At 40.3% G+C, this 16,385-nt stretch overlaps 2 protein-coding genes and 1 non-coding gene across 3 annotated transcripts; 2 read left to right on the top strand and 1 right to left on the bottom strand.

Moving 5' to 3' along the window:
• The first annotated feature begins 1,495 nt into the window (after positions 1-1,495).
• LOC135594499 (cocosin 1-like) lies at positions 1,496-3,299 on the top strand. The gene is made up of 4 exons (XM_065084873.1): positions 1,496-1,835; positions 1,936-2,204; positions 2,289-2,753; positions 2,840-3,299. The coding sequence occupies exons 1-4, from the start codon at positions 1,496-1,498 to the stop codon at positions 3,236-3,238; spliced, it is 1,473 nt and encodes a 490-aa protein (XP_064940945.1). The 3' UTR covers positions 3,239-3,299.
• A 4,611-nt stretch (positions 3,300-7,910) lies between these two features.
• LOC135594233 (cocosin 1-like) lies at positions 7,911-9,737 on the top strand. The gene is made up of 4 exons (XM_065084637.1): positions 7,911-8,241; positions 8,342-8,610; positions 8,695-9,159; positions 9,249-9,737. The coding sequence occupies exons 1-4, from the start codon at positions 8,013-8,015 to the stop codon at positions 9,645-9,647; spliced, it is 1,362 nt and encodes a 453-aa protein (XP_064940709.1). The 5' UTR covers positions 7,911-8,012; the 3' UTR covers positions 9,648-9,737.
• A 2,889-nt stretch (positions 9,738-12,626) lies between these two features.
• Positions 12,627-12,719, bottom strand: LOC135594559 (small nucleolar RNA snoR114). The gene has a single exon (XR_010480111.1). It is a non-coding gene; the product is annotated as a small nucleolar RNA snoR114 (small nucleolar RNA).
• Positions 12,720-16,385: the final 3,666 nt, after the last annotated feature.

Raw genomic sequence — 16,385 nt, 5'->3', positions numbered from 1 at the left:
GGCTTAACAGCGGTCGGGTGCCTGCACATAGGTCGGGTCGGTAGCTCGGCCCGACCCTTCCGACGATCAAGTCAGTGCGGAGAAGTATAGTATTGAGAGATTGATTCCCTTCCCCCCCTTCGGTTGGGAGCCGGGGGGTATTTATACAAGGGGTTTGATGTTACCTGATGGGCCATCCTGCAGGAGGAGGGCCGTACCTCTGATGGTGTCTGTCGTCGTCGCGGGCGTTGTGCGGAGAGCCGAGCTTCGGCAGGGTGAGGGGAGCGTCGGTCAGCCGAGGGGGTTGGGTACGGTGGGTGTGGGCGTATGTCGTGTCGTCATTAACGTTTGTTCTGGGGCAGTGTGCTGCACAGGGTGTTCGACGTGGGGGGATGTATTACGTCAAATCCGGGGTGTTATGTCATGTCAGTTTTTTACCCCTATCAATTGTCTTTGAGACCCGTTCATTCTCTTGCCATCATCATCGACCAATAAATAGCAAGTTAGTCGGCGGCGCTTCTTGGGCGGCATCATGCATTGGGCAAGTTAGTGAGTGGCATCAAGATCCGTGTATGGCCCCGTGAACGGCGGGATTTCCCTCCCTTTGCGCTGAGCTGAACACCCATTGTTCCGTAGAAAAAGCTAAGTTGGTTCTTTGTTGTTGCTGCTGAATGGTACAATTAGCAGCTCTGTTGCATGGAAATTCTATAGACTCTGTACGCATGTCCTCCTCATATACACACAGTATGTTAGTAGGTGTGGTGGCCTGTCTCACAGAAGAGAAGCGACCTTATCATCATTTTGATTCAGGAAAAAGCTGTGGAATTTCCTTGGATGATTGGTATCTTCTGCTATAAACTATTTATTTCATGGTCAATCTTCTGGAAGAGATTTAGATGTTCGTTGAGGTGTTTTTCATTGCCTGCAGAAGGAGTCCACAGCTTATAAGTTGGCCTTCAGCTGCTTTGAGTGATCTCAGTGATGTGGGTGTCACCTGTTCGACATATCAACCTACATCTGAGCTTGTAGTAGATGGTTTAACTGTAAACGAATGGATTGTTGAAGGAGGACCAGCTTATGTGTGGCTTTAATGACAGCATTTCTGATCTCAGATCAAACATTAATATTGAATAGCGAAGCGATAAACTAATGAGAAATAGATTAAATGAAAGGTTCCACTAATCATTTCCACATTTTGGTAGCTTAGAGAGGGCGTAGCGTCATCAACAACACTATGAAGCATAGAAACCAAGTAAGATATCTCTGCTGCACATTTTCTTCGCAGCATGCAGTTGGCCTCTCAACCGAAATCGTCCCCTTCCTACCAAACCCATGCATCTGTGCTTCCCTTTCAAACCAGTCGTATGCATGCGGCGACACGAGAACCCATGCGAAGCCTCGTGACCTCCCAACCAAACTCCACACAACCCTCTAAAGGAACCCATTATAAATGCCCTCCCACTTCTGCACTCCCCTTCACCACTCTCTCACCGTTCCTTCTGGAGAACACTAAGCCATGGCCACCTCCACCTCCATTCTCCTCTCTTTCTCTCTTTGCTTGCTCCTCTTCTGCCACATCTCTCGAGCCCAGCTTGGCCTCGGCCAGCAGGGAGCAGGTGAACCATGGATGAGTGCGCGTCGCTACAGCCGCGTGAGCCAATGCAGAATCGAGAAGCTAAGCACCCTTGAGCTCACCCGACGTGTGCCCTCGGAAGCTGGCTACACAGAGTACTTCGACCAGTACAATGAGCAGCTCCAGTGTGTGGGCGTGGCTGCATGTCGTCGTACCATCCAACCGAGAGGCCTTCTCCTGCCATCCTTTTCCAGTGCACCACGCCTCGTCTATATTGTGCAAGGCTCGTTCATGCATAGACACCGTGCTCTTTGAATGTGGGGACTTAATTCCATGTCATATATATTGTATTAAAGCTCGACGATGGTCCATGGTGGATGCAGGAAGGGGAATCATCGGAACAGTGTTCCCTGGATGCCCAGAGACGTTCCAATCCTTCCAGCAAACCGAACAACAATGGGAGCAGACGGCAGGAGGATGTCAGAGGTTCCGAGACGAGCACCAGAGGATCCACTACGTCCGTGAGGGAGACATCATCGCGTTGCCCGCTGGAGTTTCTTATTGGGGTTACAACAATGGCGAAGTAGCTGTCGTCGCGATTACCACCTTCGACACAAGCAGCAGTGCCAATCAATTGGATCGCCAGCATAGGGTGAGCCTTAATGAATCCATCCATTTAATTTTCTGACGCAACACAGTTTTCAAGGTAATTTAATTGAGAAATATATGATGCTAGGAATTTCTACTTGCTGGGAGGGAGAGACTAGTCGAGCAAGGTTCCCAAATAGAAGTGAGATTACAGCAGATAAAGGGGAACAGCCTGCTCAGCGGTTTTGAGCTCGATCCACTGGCAGAGGCACTCGGTGTCGATAGGGAATTGGTGAGAAAAATCCAGAATCCCGACGACAGGAGGGGTGAGATAGTCCTTGTCACGAGTGGGCTTCAGGTGCTACGAGCATCACGGCAGAGTGAGCAGCTGGTACGAGAAAGAGAGGTGAGACAAGAATGCCAAGAGGGAAGGGGATGTCAATCTAATGTATTAGAGGCTTTCTGCACCATGAAGATAAGGCAGAACATTGGAGACCCCTTGCGTGCTGACTACTTCAATCCACGCGCCGGAAGGATCACCACCCTCAACAGTCAGAAGCTCCCCATTCTAAGATTCGTCCAAATGAGTGCTGTAAGGGGACTCCTCCGCCCGGTACGACAAGAACATTATCTCTGATCTACCTTCCATTTACGATCTCGAAAGTTTAAATTAAATATGATGATTATGTCTCCGTGCAGAATGCCATCAGATCACCGCACTGGAATGTCAATGCTCACAGCATCGTGTACGCCTTGAGGGGATACAGTCGGGTGCAAGTGGTGGGACATCGAGGTCAGACCGTATTCGTTGGAGAGTTCCGTCAGGGTCAACTACTAGTCGTTCCACAGTACTATGCTATGATGTTCCAAGCGCAACGCGAGAGCTTCGAATGGGTCTCCATCAAGACCAACGACAATGCCATGGTCAACCATTTCGTGGGGAAGACGTCGGCTCTCCGTGGCATGCCGGTGGAGGTGCTGATGAACTCGTATTGCATCTCTAGAGAGGAGGCCATGCAGCTAAAGTTTAACCGTGGAAATGAATTGGCCCTCTTCACTTCTAAGATCGAGAGGGAAGCGATCAGAACTTCGGCGTAATGTAATGGAGAGTGTGGCTCGAGGCGAATAAGGCTCGGGTTTCATGGATAGAAACCTTGGAGCATGACTAGTTTGAAGTGAACAAAGGTTGTGGGCAACAAGATGTGTGTAGCATCAGCTCTCAACCCAAATAAATGGAGCTTTCTTCCTTCTTTGTTTCTTTCTTTGATCCACTGACTCAAATAAATGCCCTTCTCAAAAGGGTAATACATAATTAATTTTAAAATAAATATAAAACATAATTAGATAGAAAAGATCATTATGTATCATTAGATAGATATCAAACGACTGTGATGATCCCAAATATATTACATTTGAAGTAGATGTATTTTTATTGTAATATTTTATTGAATGGGGTGAGGGAGAGTCAAACTCTCGACCTGATGATCACACATCAATTGTGAGATCTACGAGTCAATTAATTGTGCCACAACTCAATTATTTTACTATTTGGTAATTAACATTAATAATGAACTTAAGAAAAAAAATAATTTAAAAATAGATAATATACTCAATTATGGAGAAAAAACTATTAGGCAAAAAAAAAAACTTGGATGCACCCCATTATTGTATGAGTAGTATACTTTTTCATAATTAATGTTAATAACTAATTTAAGAAAAATAATTAATATACAAATAAATATAACACGCACTTGGGTAGAAAAAATTATTATGCAAAAAAGAATAAAGCTCGGATGAACCCATGTCATCTAATGGATATTAGACAATCGTGATGGACTCAAATCTATAATATTTGGTATAAATATAATATTAGACAATTATGATGGACTTAAATTTATAACATTTGATATATATATATATATATGTATATATATATATATATGTATATATATGTATATATGTATATATGTATATATGTATATATGTATATATATATATTTATATATATATATATATTTATTTATTTATATTTATATATGGTTATGATGGATACTAATCTATAACATTTGGCTCAGATGTATCTTCATTGCTTTATTTTACTGTGAAAGAGACTCGAACTCTTACCTTAGCAAACTGCATCACCTCATAATTATATGATTAGTATGATGTTTTATAATTAACTTTAACAACTAGCTTGAGAAAATAGTTAATTCAAAAACTAAATATGACACATAATTGGGTAAAAAAATCATTATGCAAAAAAAAAAACATAAAGCTGGCTCATGTCATCGAATAGATATCAGAAAATCTATTACAGATGTCTTAATTGTTTTATTTTATTGAATGGGGGTAAGAGAGGCTCGAACTCTTAACCTCATGATCACGCAAAAATTATGCTATGCCACCATCCTATTATTGTACATATATCATAGTATTTCGTAATTAACTTTAATAACTAATTTGATAAAAAATAATTTAAAATAAAAATAAATAATAAACACAATTAGCAAAAAAGAATAAAGATCAAATACACCCATATTATTTAATAGATATGGGATGATTGTGACGGACCAAATCTAACACATTTGAGGCAGATATATCTTCATTGCTTTATATATATATATATTAAATGACCTACCATCACTCTATTATTGTACGATTTGTATACTGTTTCATAATTAACTTTAATAACTAACTCGAGAAAATAATTAATATAAAAATAAATATAATACACAATTGGATAAAAAAACTATTATGCAAAAAATAATAAAGCTCGAATGCACCTATGTCATCTGATAGATATCAGACGGTTCTAATGAACCCAAATCTATCACATTTGATGCAAATATATCTTCATTATTTTATTTTATTGAATGGGGGTGATAGAAGCTCAAACTCTCGATCTCAGGATCAGACATCACCTACGAGACCCATGCGCTCGCTAACATACTATTTTGTAATTAACTTTAATAACTAACTTGAGAAAAATAATTAATTTAAAGATAAATAAAAGACACAATTAGGTAGAAAAAATAATTCGACAAAGAAAAAAAAAATAAAAAAGCTCGAATGAACTCGAATCATCTGATAGATATTGGACAATTGTAATAGATCTAAATCTGTCACATTTGACTTATTACATTCGATCCTAGTTGTTCGGAATCCACAAACCATTCCGATCGGTGATCAGAATTTCTTCTTCTAATATATCCTTAAATTTATTCGAGACTTGAGCAAAACCCAGAAGAATATAATCCTTGGGTTCCTTTTATTGGAACTATATGTTCCTATTTATTTTTGTTTCAAACTGGTCAGGTGCTCTTTTATGTCAGTCGCATATTTTTATGCGGGTCTTAGCAAAAGAAAAGGATTGGGTTATATATATATATATATATATATATATATCTTGATTGTTTTATTTTATTAAATAAGGTGAAAGAGAATTGAACTCTTAACCTCCTTATCACAACATAGCTATGAGACATGCACGCTAGCTAGCTGTACCACCACCCCATCATTGGATGGTTAGTATACTATTTTTTGTATTTAGCTTTAATAACTAAAATACGAAAATAATTAATTTAAAAATAAATAATAGACAAAATTAGGTAGAATAAACCATTAGGCAAAATAAATAAACCCTGAGTGAACCAGTGTCCATTATTGTGTGATTCGATGTCTCTCGTACCGAAACGTATCGTCCGGTACGTACCGGTCCGACAGGTTATCGATACGCGGATCATCCAGTATTGTTACGGTGCTACAGTACTATATTGTACCGCTGCTACAGTATGAAAAAAAAATTAAAAAATTATTCGGTACACCAGGGTGTACCGCTCGGTACGTCCTGATGTACCGCCCGATACACCGGTACCGTACCGTACCGAGCCCAGGTTGAAACGCCGGTACGATATGGTACAGCGAACCTTGATGTGATTATGATTAATATATTGTTTGGTAGTTAACTTTGATAACTTCTTGATAAAATAATTATTTAAAAAATAAACATAACACACAATTAGGTAAAAAAAACCATTAGACAGAAAAAAGAAGCTTGGATGCGTCGGAGTAATCTGATAGATATCGAACTACTGTAATTGACCTAAATCTATCACATTTGGCACGAATATATTTTTATTACTTTACTTTATTAAATGGGGTGAGAGAGGGATCACTTATGTGCTGACCAACTATGGCACCACCCCATTAGTATATAGTTAGTATCCTAATTCGTAGTAAACTTTGACACTGGACTTTGAGAAAAAAATAATTAATTTAAAAATAAATATAACACACAATTGGGTAGAAAAAATCATTAGTAAAAAAAAGTAAGGCTCGGTAATCTGATAGATATCAATGAGTCGTGATAAACCCAAATCTATTATATTTGGCATAGAATTACCTTTGTTGTTTTATTTTATTGAATGGGCTTTGAGAAGTTGGAACTCTCAATCTTAGCCAACTGCTTCATCATCTCATTATTATTATGTGATTAGTATCTCTGTTTCAAAATTAACTTTAATAACGACCATAAGAAAAAATTAATTTTAAAATAAATAATAGATATAATTAGATAGAAAAAGCCAAAAAGGCAAAATATAATATAGTTTGGTTTGTATGCAATCAGACCAAATCTATCACATTTGAAATCGATACGCCGATCTCTCGAACACAGCATCACACATCAGACGGTACAAACCAACTGCGCCACAAACCCTTCTTTGATGGTTCGGCTTAAAGATAAATAGATATTATGAGGTTACCCTTCTCAATAGAACAGAATTGCATAACAGGATTGGTCAGCTAAAGGGACCCATTCTCTGGCCATCATCATCGACCAATAGCAGTCGGCGTTTCATGGGCGTCATCATGTTCCGTAGAAAAAGCTAAGTTGATACAATTAGCAGCTCTGTTGCATCACAGTATGCCTTGTTTTGGATGTAGCTGCTGACATGGAAATTCTATACTCTGTACCCATGTCCTCATACACACACAGAGTATATTAGTAGGTGTGGTGGCTTGTCTCACGGAAGAGAAGCAACCTTATCATCATTTTGATTCAAGGGAAAGCTGTGGAATTTCCTTCGATGATTGGTACCTTCTTCATCATTGCTTCAAACTATTTTATGGTCAATCTTCTGAAAGAGATTTAGATGTTAGTTGTGGTGTTTTTTTATTGCCCACAGAAGAAGTTGGCCTTCAGCTGCTTTGAGTGATCTCAGTGATGTGGGTGTCACCCGTTCATCATATCAACCTACATCTGAGCTTCTGATGTGGATGGTTTAACTGTAAGCAAATGGATTGTTGAAGGAGGACCAGCTTATGTGCGGCTTTAATGACAGCATTTCTGATCTCAGATCAAACATTAATATTGAATAGCTAAGCGATAAACTAATGAGAAATAGATTAAATGAAAGGTTCCACTAATCATTTCCACATTTTGGTAGCTTAGAAAGGGCGTAGCGTCATCAACAACACTATGAAGCATAGAAACCAAGTAAGATATCTCTGCTGCACATTTTCTTCGCAGCATGCAGTTGGCCTCTCAACCGAAATCGTCCCCTTCCTACCAAACCCAAGCATCTGTGCTTCCCTTTCAAACCAGTCGTTTGCATGCGGCGACACGAGAACCCATGCGAAGCCTCGTGACCTCCCAACCAAACTCCACACAACCCTCTAAAGGAACCCATTATAAATACCCTCCCAGTTCTGCACTCCCCTTCACCACTCTCTCCCCGTTCCTTCTGCAGAACACTAAGACATGGCGACCTCCACCTCCATTCTCCTCTCTTTCTCTCTTTGCTTGCTCCTCTTCTGCCACATCTCTCGAGCCCAGCTTGGCCTCGGCCAGCAGGGAGCAGGTGAACCATGGATGAATGTGCATCGCTACAGCCGCGTGAGCCAATGCAAAATCGAGAAGCTAAGCACCCTTGAGCTCACCCGACGTGTGCCCTCGGAAGCTGGCTACACAGAGTACTTCGACCAGTACAATGAGCAGCTGCAGTGTGTGGGCGTGTCTGCATGTCGTCATACCATCCAACCGAGAGGCCTTCTCCTGCCATCCTTTTCCAGTGCACCACGCCTCGTCTATATTGTGCAAGGCTCGTTCATGCATAGACACCGTGCTCTTTGAATATGGTGACTTAATTCCATGTCATATATATTGTATTAAAGCTCGACGATGGTCCATGGTGAATGCAGGAAGGGGTATCATTGGAACCGTGATCCCTGGCTGCCCAGAGACGTTCCAATCCTTCCAGCAAACCGAACAGCAGTGGGAGCAGGCGACAGGTGAATGCCAGAGGTTCCGTGATGAGCACCAGAGGATCCACTACTTCCGTGAGGGGGACATCATCGCGTTGCCCGCTGGAGTTTCTTATTGGGGCTACAACAATGGCGAAGTAGCTGTCGTCGCGATTACCACCTTCGACACAAGCAGCAGCGCCAATCAATTGGATCGCCAGCATAGGGTGAGCCTTAATGAATCCATCCATCTAATTTTCTGACGCAACACAGTTTTCAAGGTAATTTAATTGAGAAATATATGATGCTAGGAATTTCTACTTGCTGGGAGGGAGAGACTAGTCGAGCAAGGTTCCCAAATAGAAGTGAGATTACAGCAGATAAAGGGAAACAACCTGCTCAGCGGTTTTGAGCTCGATCCACTGGCAGAGGCACTCGGTGTCGACAGGGAATTAGTGAGAAAAATCCAGAATCCCGACGACAGGAGGGGTGAGATAGTCCTTGTCGCGAGTGGGCTTCAGGTGCTACAAGCATCACGGCAGAGTGAGCAGCTGGTACGAGAAAGAGAGGTGAGACAAGAATGCCAAGAGGGAAGGGGATGTCAATCTAATGTATTAGAGGCTTTCTGCACCATGAAGATAAGGCAGAACATTGGAGACCCCTTGCGTGCTGACTACTTCAATCCGCGCGCTGGAAGGATCACCACCCTCAACAGCCAGAAGCTCCCGATTCTAAGATTCGTTCAAATGAGTGCCGTGAGGGCACTTCTCCGCCCGGTATGATAAAAGCGTTATCTATGATCATCAACCGTCCATCTATGGTCTCAAAAATTTTGATCAAATATGATGATCATGTGTGCTTGCAGAATGCCATAGTGTCGCCACATTGGAATGTCAATGCTCACAGCATAATGTACGCCTTGAGAGGATGCAGCCGGGTGCAGGTGGTGGGACATCGAGGCCGAACCGTCTTCAATGGCGAGCTCCGTCAGGGTCAACTACTGGTAGTTCCGCAGTACTACGCGGTGACGATTCAGGCACAACGTGAGAGCTTCGAATGGGTCTCCGTCAAGACCAACGACAACGCCATAGTCAACCATTTCGCGGGGAAGACATCGGCTCTCCGTGGCACGCCGGTGGAGGTGTTGATGAACTCATACCGCATCTCCAGAGAAGAGGCCATGCAGCTAAAGTTTAACCGTGGAAATGAATTGGCCCTCTTCGCTCCCAAGATCGAGAGGGAAGCGATCAGAACTTCGGTGTAATGTAATGAAGAGTGTGGCTAGAGGCGAATAAGGCTGGGGTTCGATGGATAGAAACCTTGGAACATGACTGGTTTGAAGGGAATAAACGTTGTGGGCGACAAAGATGATGCATTAGATGTGTGTCGTATCAGCTCTCAACTCAAATAAATAACGTTCCATGTTTGGAGCTTTCTTTCTTCTTTGCGTGTTTCTTTGTTCCTTCTCAGTATGGTAATTTGATTATATAGTTTTTTCAACAAAAAAAATATTTACGGTTAAAAAACTGTAAAATAAAATGGACCCTCTTACAACTCTAAACATCTTTTCCAAAAATGGATATATATATATATATATATATATATATATATATATATAGTATCAGGTAAAATGAGCTAAATACCCTCTAAAGAACAGCACTTCCCTGTTTGGCTGATGATTTTTGAGAAATTTTTACCATCATATTCTTTTTATTTTTATTTTTTTATATTCGCTCTCTACCATTGTGGTGTTTTTGAGAAATGTCTATATACACCTTTTATTATTTATTGTATGATATCTAGTTTCATATCGGATAGGAGAGAAAGATCGAGAAAAAAGTTTTTACATTTACCTATCGAATCTTCTTGTATAGTATCAAACTTGTTGCTAAATCGAGAAGCTTATCCAAGTGGAGAAGAAATAGAAAGCTAAACATTGATCGACTAGAGCATGACATGTCATGAACATTGATCTACGAGTCATCCCAAGTCATATGAGTAAAGGCTTTGACATCTGTGTTAGCAATTTAAGATGAATGAGTCGTATTGATTTAATAGCATCATGGAATCTCATTATATATGTAGATTTAATGGAATATGATAAGTTGATGGCTAGTTTATAGGACTATATAATCTGTCACATATCAGATTTATCCTAATATGTCTTTTACACTTTACTACGTAAGAAAATAAAGAGATGTGGGGAACTCATTTACAAACAAAGGAATGTGGAAAGACGACTATTGAAGAAGCAGACTAATATACTATTTTGTAATATGCAAATCAACTATCGCCCCATTATGATATGAGTAGTATTATTTTTTCATCATTAACTTGAATAATTAATTTGAGAAAATAATTAATATAAAAATAAAATATAAATACACAATTGGATCAAAAAATATATTATATATTATATAATAAAGCTCGAATGAACCCGTATCATCTCATCTGATGGATATATGATGATTGTGATGTACCCAAATCTATCATATTTGTTGTAAATATATATTCATTGTTTTATTTTATTGAATGAATGGGGGTGATAGATAGAGGTTTGAAAAAATCATTAGACAAATAAAGCTTAGAGGGGCCCATATCAGATATATTTCATCATATGATAATGATGGATATAAATCTGTCACAGTTGGTCACAGATATATCTTCGTTACTTTACTTTGTTTTATTGAATGAGGTGGGAGAGGCTCAAACTCTTGACCTTAGAATCTTACCTCAGCTATAAACAAGCGTTGACCTTGGGATCGTACCGTAATAGCAAACTATGCCATCACACCAGTTAATGAATAAATGTACATGGCTGATGAGTTAGCATGGTTTGATCTATGGGTTGATATTGAGAGCCTCCTATTGATTAAGCAGGATGACGAGATGGTCGTGCCCTCGGGAAGGGGTGCTTATCGTTATTTGTTGACCTCCGGGCCGGTTGATAGCTTGCCCTTGCACGCCGGACAAAAATCCCCGAGTTGCGATGCTCACGACTCATGTGGTCGTTCGCTTGCAAAAACGGCCCTCGTCGGGTGATCCCCAACTTTGGCCCCTCCGACGAGCAAGTCGGTAGTGGATTAAATTACTTTCTTTTTCGCTCCTCCTTTGGTCGGATATCAACCAGGGGCTTTTATATTATTGTGCGAGGGTTGATTGTGCATCGATTCGACCGCTGACCCTCGAGGGATGGGACGACGCTTCTAACCGGTCGTCGTCTCGGGGCATGCAAAGCGGCATCAGACGGCATCGCCCCGAGCACTTAGGACGAGACGTGTCACACAACGTCTCGGTATGAATTCTGACTTGGCGTGTGACCTCGGATTTTGACTTGGTGCGTGACATCGGTTGTGACTTGGCATGTGACATCGGCTATAACGCGTCTGAGACCCAAAATATGCATTAATACCAATATCATTTGATTTGTATGATGTTTCATAATTAACTATAATAACCAACTTAAAAAATAATTAATTCAAAAAATAAATATTACACATAATTGGATAGAGAAAACCATTATTAAAAAAAAAAAAGCTTGAACGTGCTCATGTCATCTGATAGGATAGTATGTGCTAGCCAATTGTGTCACCTCCCCATTATTATACTATTTTTATCATTAACATTAATAATTAATTTAAAAATAAATAATAAACACAATTGGGTAGAAAAAAATCATTAGGCAAACAAAATAAAACTCAACTATACCCATGTCATGTGATAGACATAAAACGATTGTGATGATCTCAAATCTATCACATTTGGTATATATTTATCTTATTATTTTATTTTTTTGAACGATAGATATCAAACGATTGTTATATTTTATTTATCTCATTTTATTTAGAATCACCAATCAACTATGAGACCTATGCATTAACCAACTACACCACCACCCCATTATTATATGATTTGTATAATATTTCATAATTAATTTTATTAACTAACTTAAAAAATGATTAATATAAAAATAAATATACCACATAATTGGTTAACTATTATGCAAAAAAAAAAAGCTTGGATATACCCATGTCATGGGATGACACAAGAGGCTCAAACTCTCGATCTCATGATCACCAATCAACTAAGAGACCTATGCGTTAACCAACTATGCCACCACCCCATTCTTATATGATTTATATACTGTTTTCTAATTAACTTTAATAACTTACTTGAAAAATAATTAATATAAAAATAAATATAACACACAATTGGATTAAAAAAACTATTACGCAAAAAGAAAAAGCTCAAATGCATTCAAATCATCTTATAGATATCATACGATTATGATGGACCCAAATACATCATATTTGGTGCATATTTATCTTCATTACCTTTTTTTATTGGATAGACCCAAATCTATCACATTTGGTATATATTTATCTTCATTTCTTTATTTTATTGAATGGGATGACAAAAGGCTTAAACCTTCCATCTCACCAATCAATTATGAGACCTACTCATTAACCAACTACACCACCACCCCATTATTATACGATTTGTACACTGTTTCCTAATTAACTTTAATAACATACTTGAGAAAATAATTAATATAAAAATAAATATAATACATAATTAGATAAAAATTATTATGTAAAAAAAAATAAAGCTAAGATGCTCCCATGTCATCCGATAGATATTAGATGATTATGATGGACCTAAATCTATCACATTTGGTATATATTTATCTTCATTGTCTTATTTTATTGAATGGGGTGATAAAGGCTCAAACTCTTAGGATAACTAATCACAGACCTACGCGATAATCATCTACACCACCACCACATTATTATATAATTTATATATTTATTCTTAATTAACTTTAATAACTAACTTGAGAAAATGATTAATATAAAATAAATATAACACTAAGTTGGATAAAAAAAAATTGTTATGCAAAAAAGAATAAAGCTCACTCAAATCTATATTTATCTTCATTGCTTTATTTTATTGAATGGGGTGACAAAAGCTCGAAATCTCAGGATCAAATATCAATTATGAGACTAAGCCACCATCCCATTATTGTACAATTAATATATTATTTTGTAATTAATTTTAATAACTAATTTAAAAATAAAAATAAAAGACAATTGGGTAGAAAAAATAATTCGTTAAAAACAAAAAAAAAAACTCAAATGTGCTCATCTCATCGAATAGATAATAGATATTAGACGATTGTAATGGATTCAAATCTAACACGTTTGATGCATATTTATCTTGATTATTTTATTTTATTAATTGGAGTGAAATAGGCTCCAACTCTCAACCTCATTGGATGGTTAGTATATTCTTTCCTAGTTAACTTTGATAACTAGAAAATATGATTAATTTAAAAATAAATAATATTTAAAATTGGATAGGAAAAATCATTAGGCAAAAAGGAATAATGCTTGAACACGCCAATGTCATTTGATAGATATTAGACAATTGTGCCACCACCTCATTATTGTATGGTTAGTATATTTTTTGGTAGTTAACTTTGATAACTAACTTGAGAAAATAATTACTTTAAAAATAAATATAACACACAGTTGGTTAAAAAACACTCAAAGGCACAAATATATTTTTTATTTATTTTATTAAATATGGTGAGAGAGTATCAAACTCTCGATCTTAGGATCACACATCAACTATAAGACTTGCGTACTAACCAACTATCCAACCACCTTATTATGTTATAATTATTATACTATTTAATAGGTAAGGGATCACACATCAACTATAAGACTTACGGGTAGAAAGAACCATTAGTCTCCAAAGTAAGGCTCCGATGCATCCGTGTGATTTGATCGATATCAAACGGTTGTGATAAACTGAAATGTATTATATTTGGCACGGATATATCTTTGTTGTTTTATTTTAATGAATGGGGTAAGAGAAGTTTGATCATACATCTGTTACGGTAAGTAACTTTTAAGGGCTGGTTCAGCGCTCCAAATGACTCGGATCAGACGTGACTCCCTTTGAAGTCCCGGGGCGGCGGATGCGGGGGATCTCATTGGGAAATTCCACCTTGTCGAGCAGACTTAACAACGATCGGGTGCCTGCACACAGGTCGGGTCGGTAGCTCGGCCCGACCCCTCCGACGATCAAGTCAGTGGGGAGAAGTATAGTATTGAGAGATCGATTCCCTTCCCCCCCTTTGGTTGGGAGCCGGGGGGTATTTTTACAAGGGGTTTGATGTTACCTGATGGGCCATCCTGCAGGAGGAGGGTCGTACCTCTGATGGCGTCTGTTGTCGTCACGGGCGTTGCGCGGAGAGCCGAGCTTCGGCAGGGTGAGGGGAGCGTCGGTCAGCCGAGGGGGTTGGGTACGGTGGGTGTGGGCGTATGTCGTGTCGTCATTAACGTTCGTTCTGGGGCAGTGTGCCGCACAGGGTATTCGACGTGGGGGGATGTATTACGTCAAATTCAGGGTGTTATGTCAGGTCAGTTTTTTACCCCTATCATATGCCCCATCCGAAAGGAGCTATGCGTCGGTTTTGCATGTGGGGAGTCCGATGCATGGCTTCCTGCTCCAGGCGTGCTGTTCGTGTGGGTCTGAGAGGCGCGCCGTAGACGGATCGGTCGCGTGAACGCTTCTTGAGCAGCGCTAGGCCGAGACACGCAACTCTATCGGGAGGCCGAGCAGGGTTGGACTCGGGGCCAATAGAGCCGATGAGGATCGAGAGCCAAGGGCCGAGGAGCACAACGCAGGTGGGGTGACCGCGCAGGTGTGGCTCGGGATGGCGTAAAGCCGAGGGCCAAGGAGCACAACGTAGGCGGGGTGACCGCGCAGGTGTGGCTCGGGATGGCGTAAAGCCGAGGGCCGAGGAGCACAACGCAGGCGGGGTGACCGCGCAGTTGTGGCTCGGGATGGCGTAAAGCCGAGGGCCGATGAGCACAACGCAGGCGGGGTGACTGCGCGGGTGTGACTCGGGATGGCGTAAAGCCGAGGGCCAAGGAGCACAACGCAGGCGGGGTGACCGCGCAGGTGTGGCTCGGGATGGCGTAAAGCCGAGGGCCGAGTAACACGACCAAGTGGGCAGGACGCGAGGACGCGGCCTCGGGCACCACACAGCTGAGGAACACGGCAGGTGGTTGGGCCGCGCCGCGATGAGTCTCGGCAGAGATTCGACCGAGGCGCTTGGTGCAGGTAGGCTGTAACCGAGGTGATGGACTCGGGCGTAACACGACCGAGGCGATACTTGGCTTTTGATAAGTGTTTGGTCGTTTTGACCGTTGTGCGGACACGGGCAGCCGGGTTGCCTTTTGCCTGGGGGAAGATCAAAGGGCCACGCCTTTTGGGCGTCGTCGGTTTTCGAGGTTCATATGATTAGGGGCTCCGTACTTCGCACCACGCTGTGATTAAGAGCCGTGCCAGCCGAAGTTATGGTGATGTGGCTTTTGCGTCTTCGCAGCACATCTCAGGAGGGGAAGGGTCGCCGCTTCGGCGGGAAACATGCTATAAATAGCGCTACGTTGGTCTTTTTCACTTCCTAGTACCTGCATTCGCTTCAACCCCCTCTTTGGGTGACTTAGCCTAGCACTCTTCAGCCGCCCTGCCTTCCCAAAAGCTCGGTAAGGATGACTTCCCCTCCATCGTCGTCTCCTTCTTCGCCTCCTCTTTCCGGTGCCGCCGGAAAGATGATGCATTAGATGTGTGTCGTATCAGCTCTCAACTCAAATAAATAACGTTCCATGTTTGGAGCTTTCTTTCTTCTTTGCGTGTTTCTTTGTTCCTTCTCAGTAGGGTTATTTGATTATATAGTTTTCCAATATATATATATATATATATATATATATATATATATATATATTTACGGTTAAAAAACTGTAAAATAAAATGGACCCTCTTACAACTCTAAACATCTTTTCCAAAAATGGATACTTTTTTTTATATATATAGTATCAGGTAAAATGAGCTAAATACCCTCTAAAGAACAGTACTTCCCTGTTTGGCTGATGATTTTTGAGAAATTTTTACCATCATATTCTTTTTATTTTTAATTTTTTTATATTCG

The sequence above is a fragment of the Musa acuminata genome, chromosome BXJ1-9, assembly GCF_036884655.1.
Source record: "Musa acuminata AAA Group cultivar baxijiao chromosome BXJ1-9, Cavendish_Baxijiao_AAA, whole genome shotgun sequence".
Classification (NCBI taxonomy): Eukaryota; Viridiplantae; Streptophyta; class Magnoliopsida; order Zingiberales; family Musaceae; genus Musa; species Musa acuminata.
Note: the sequence above shows the minus strand (reverse complement) of the source record. Positions and strands in the feature narration are given on the sequence as shown.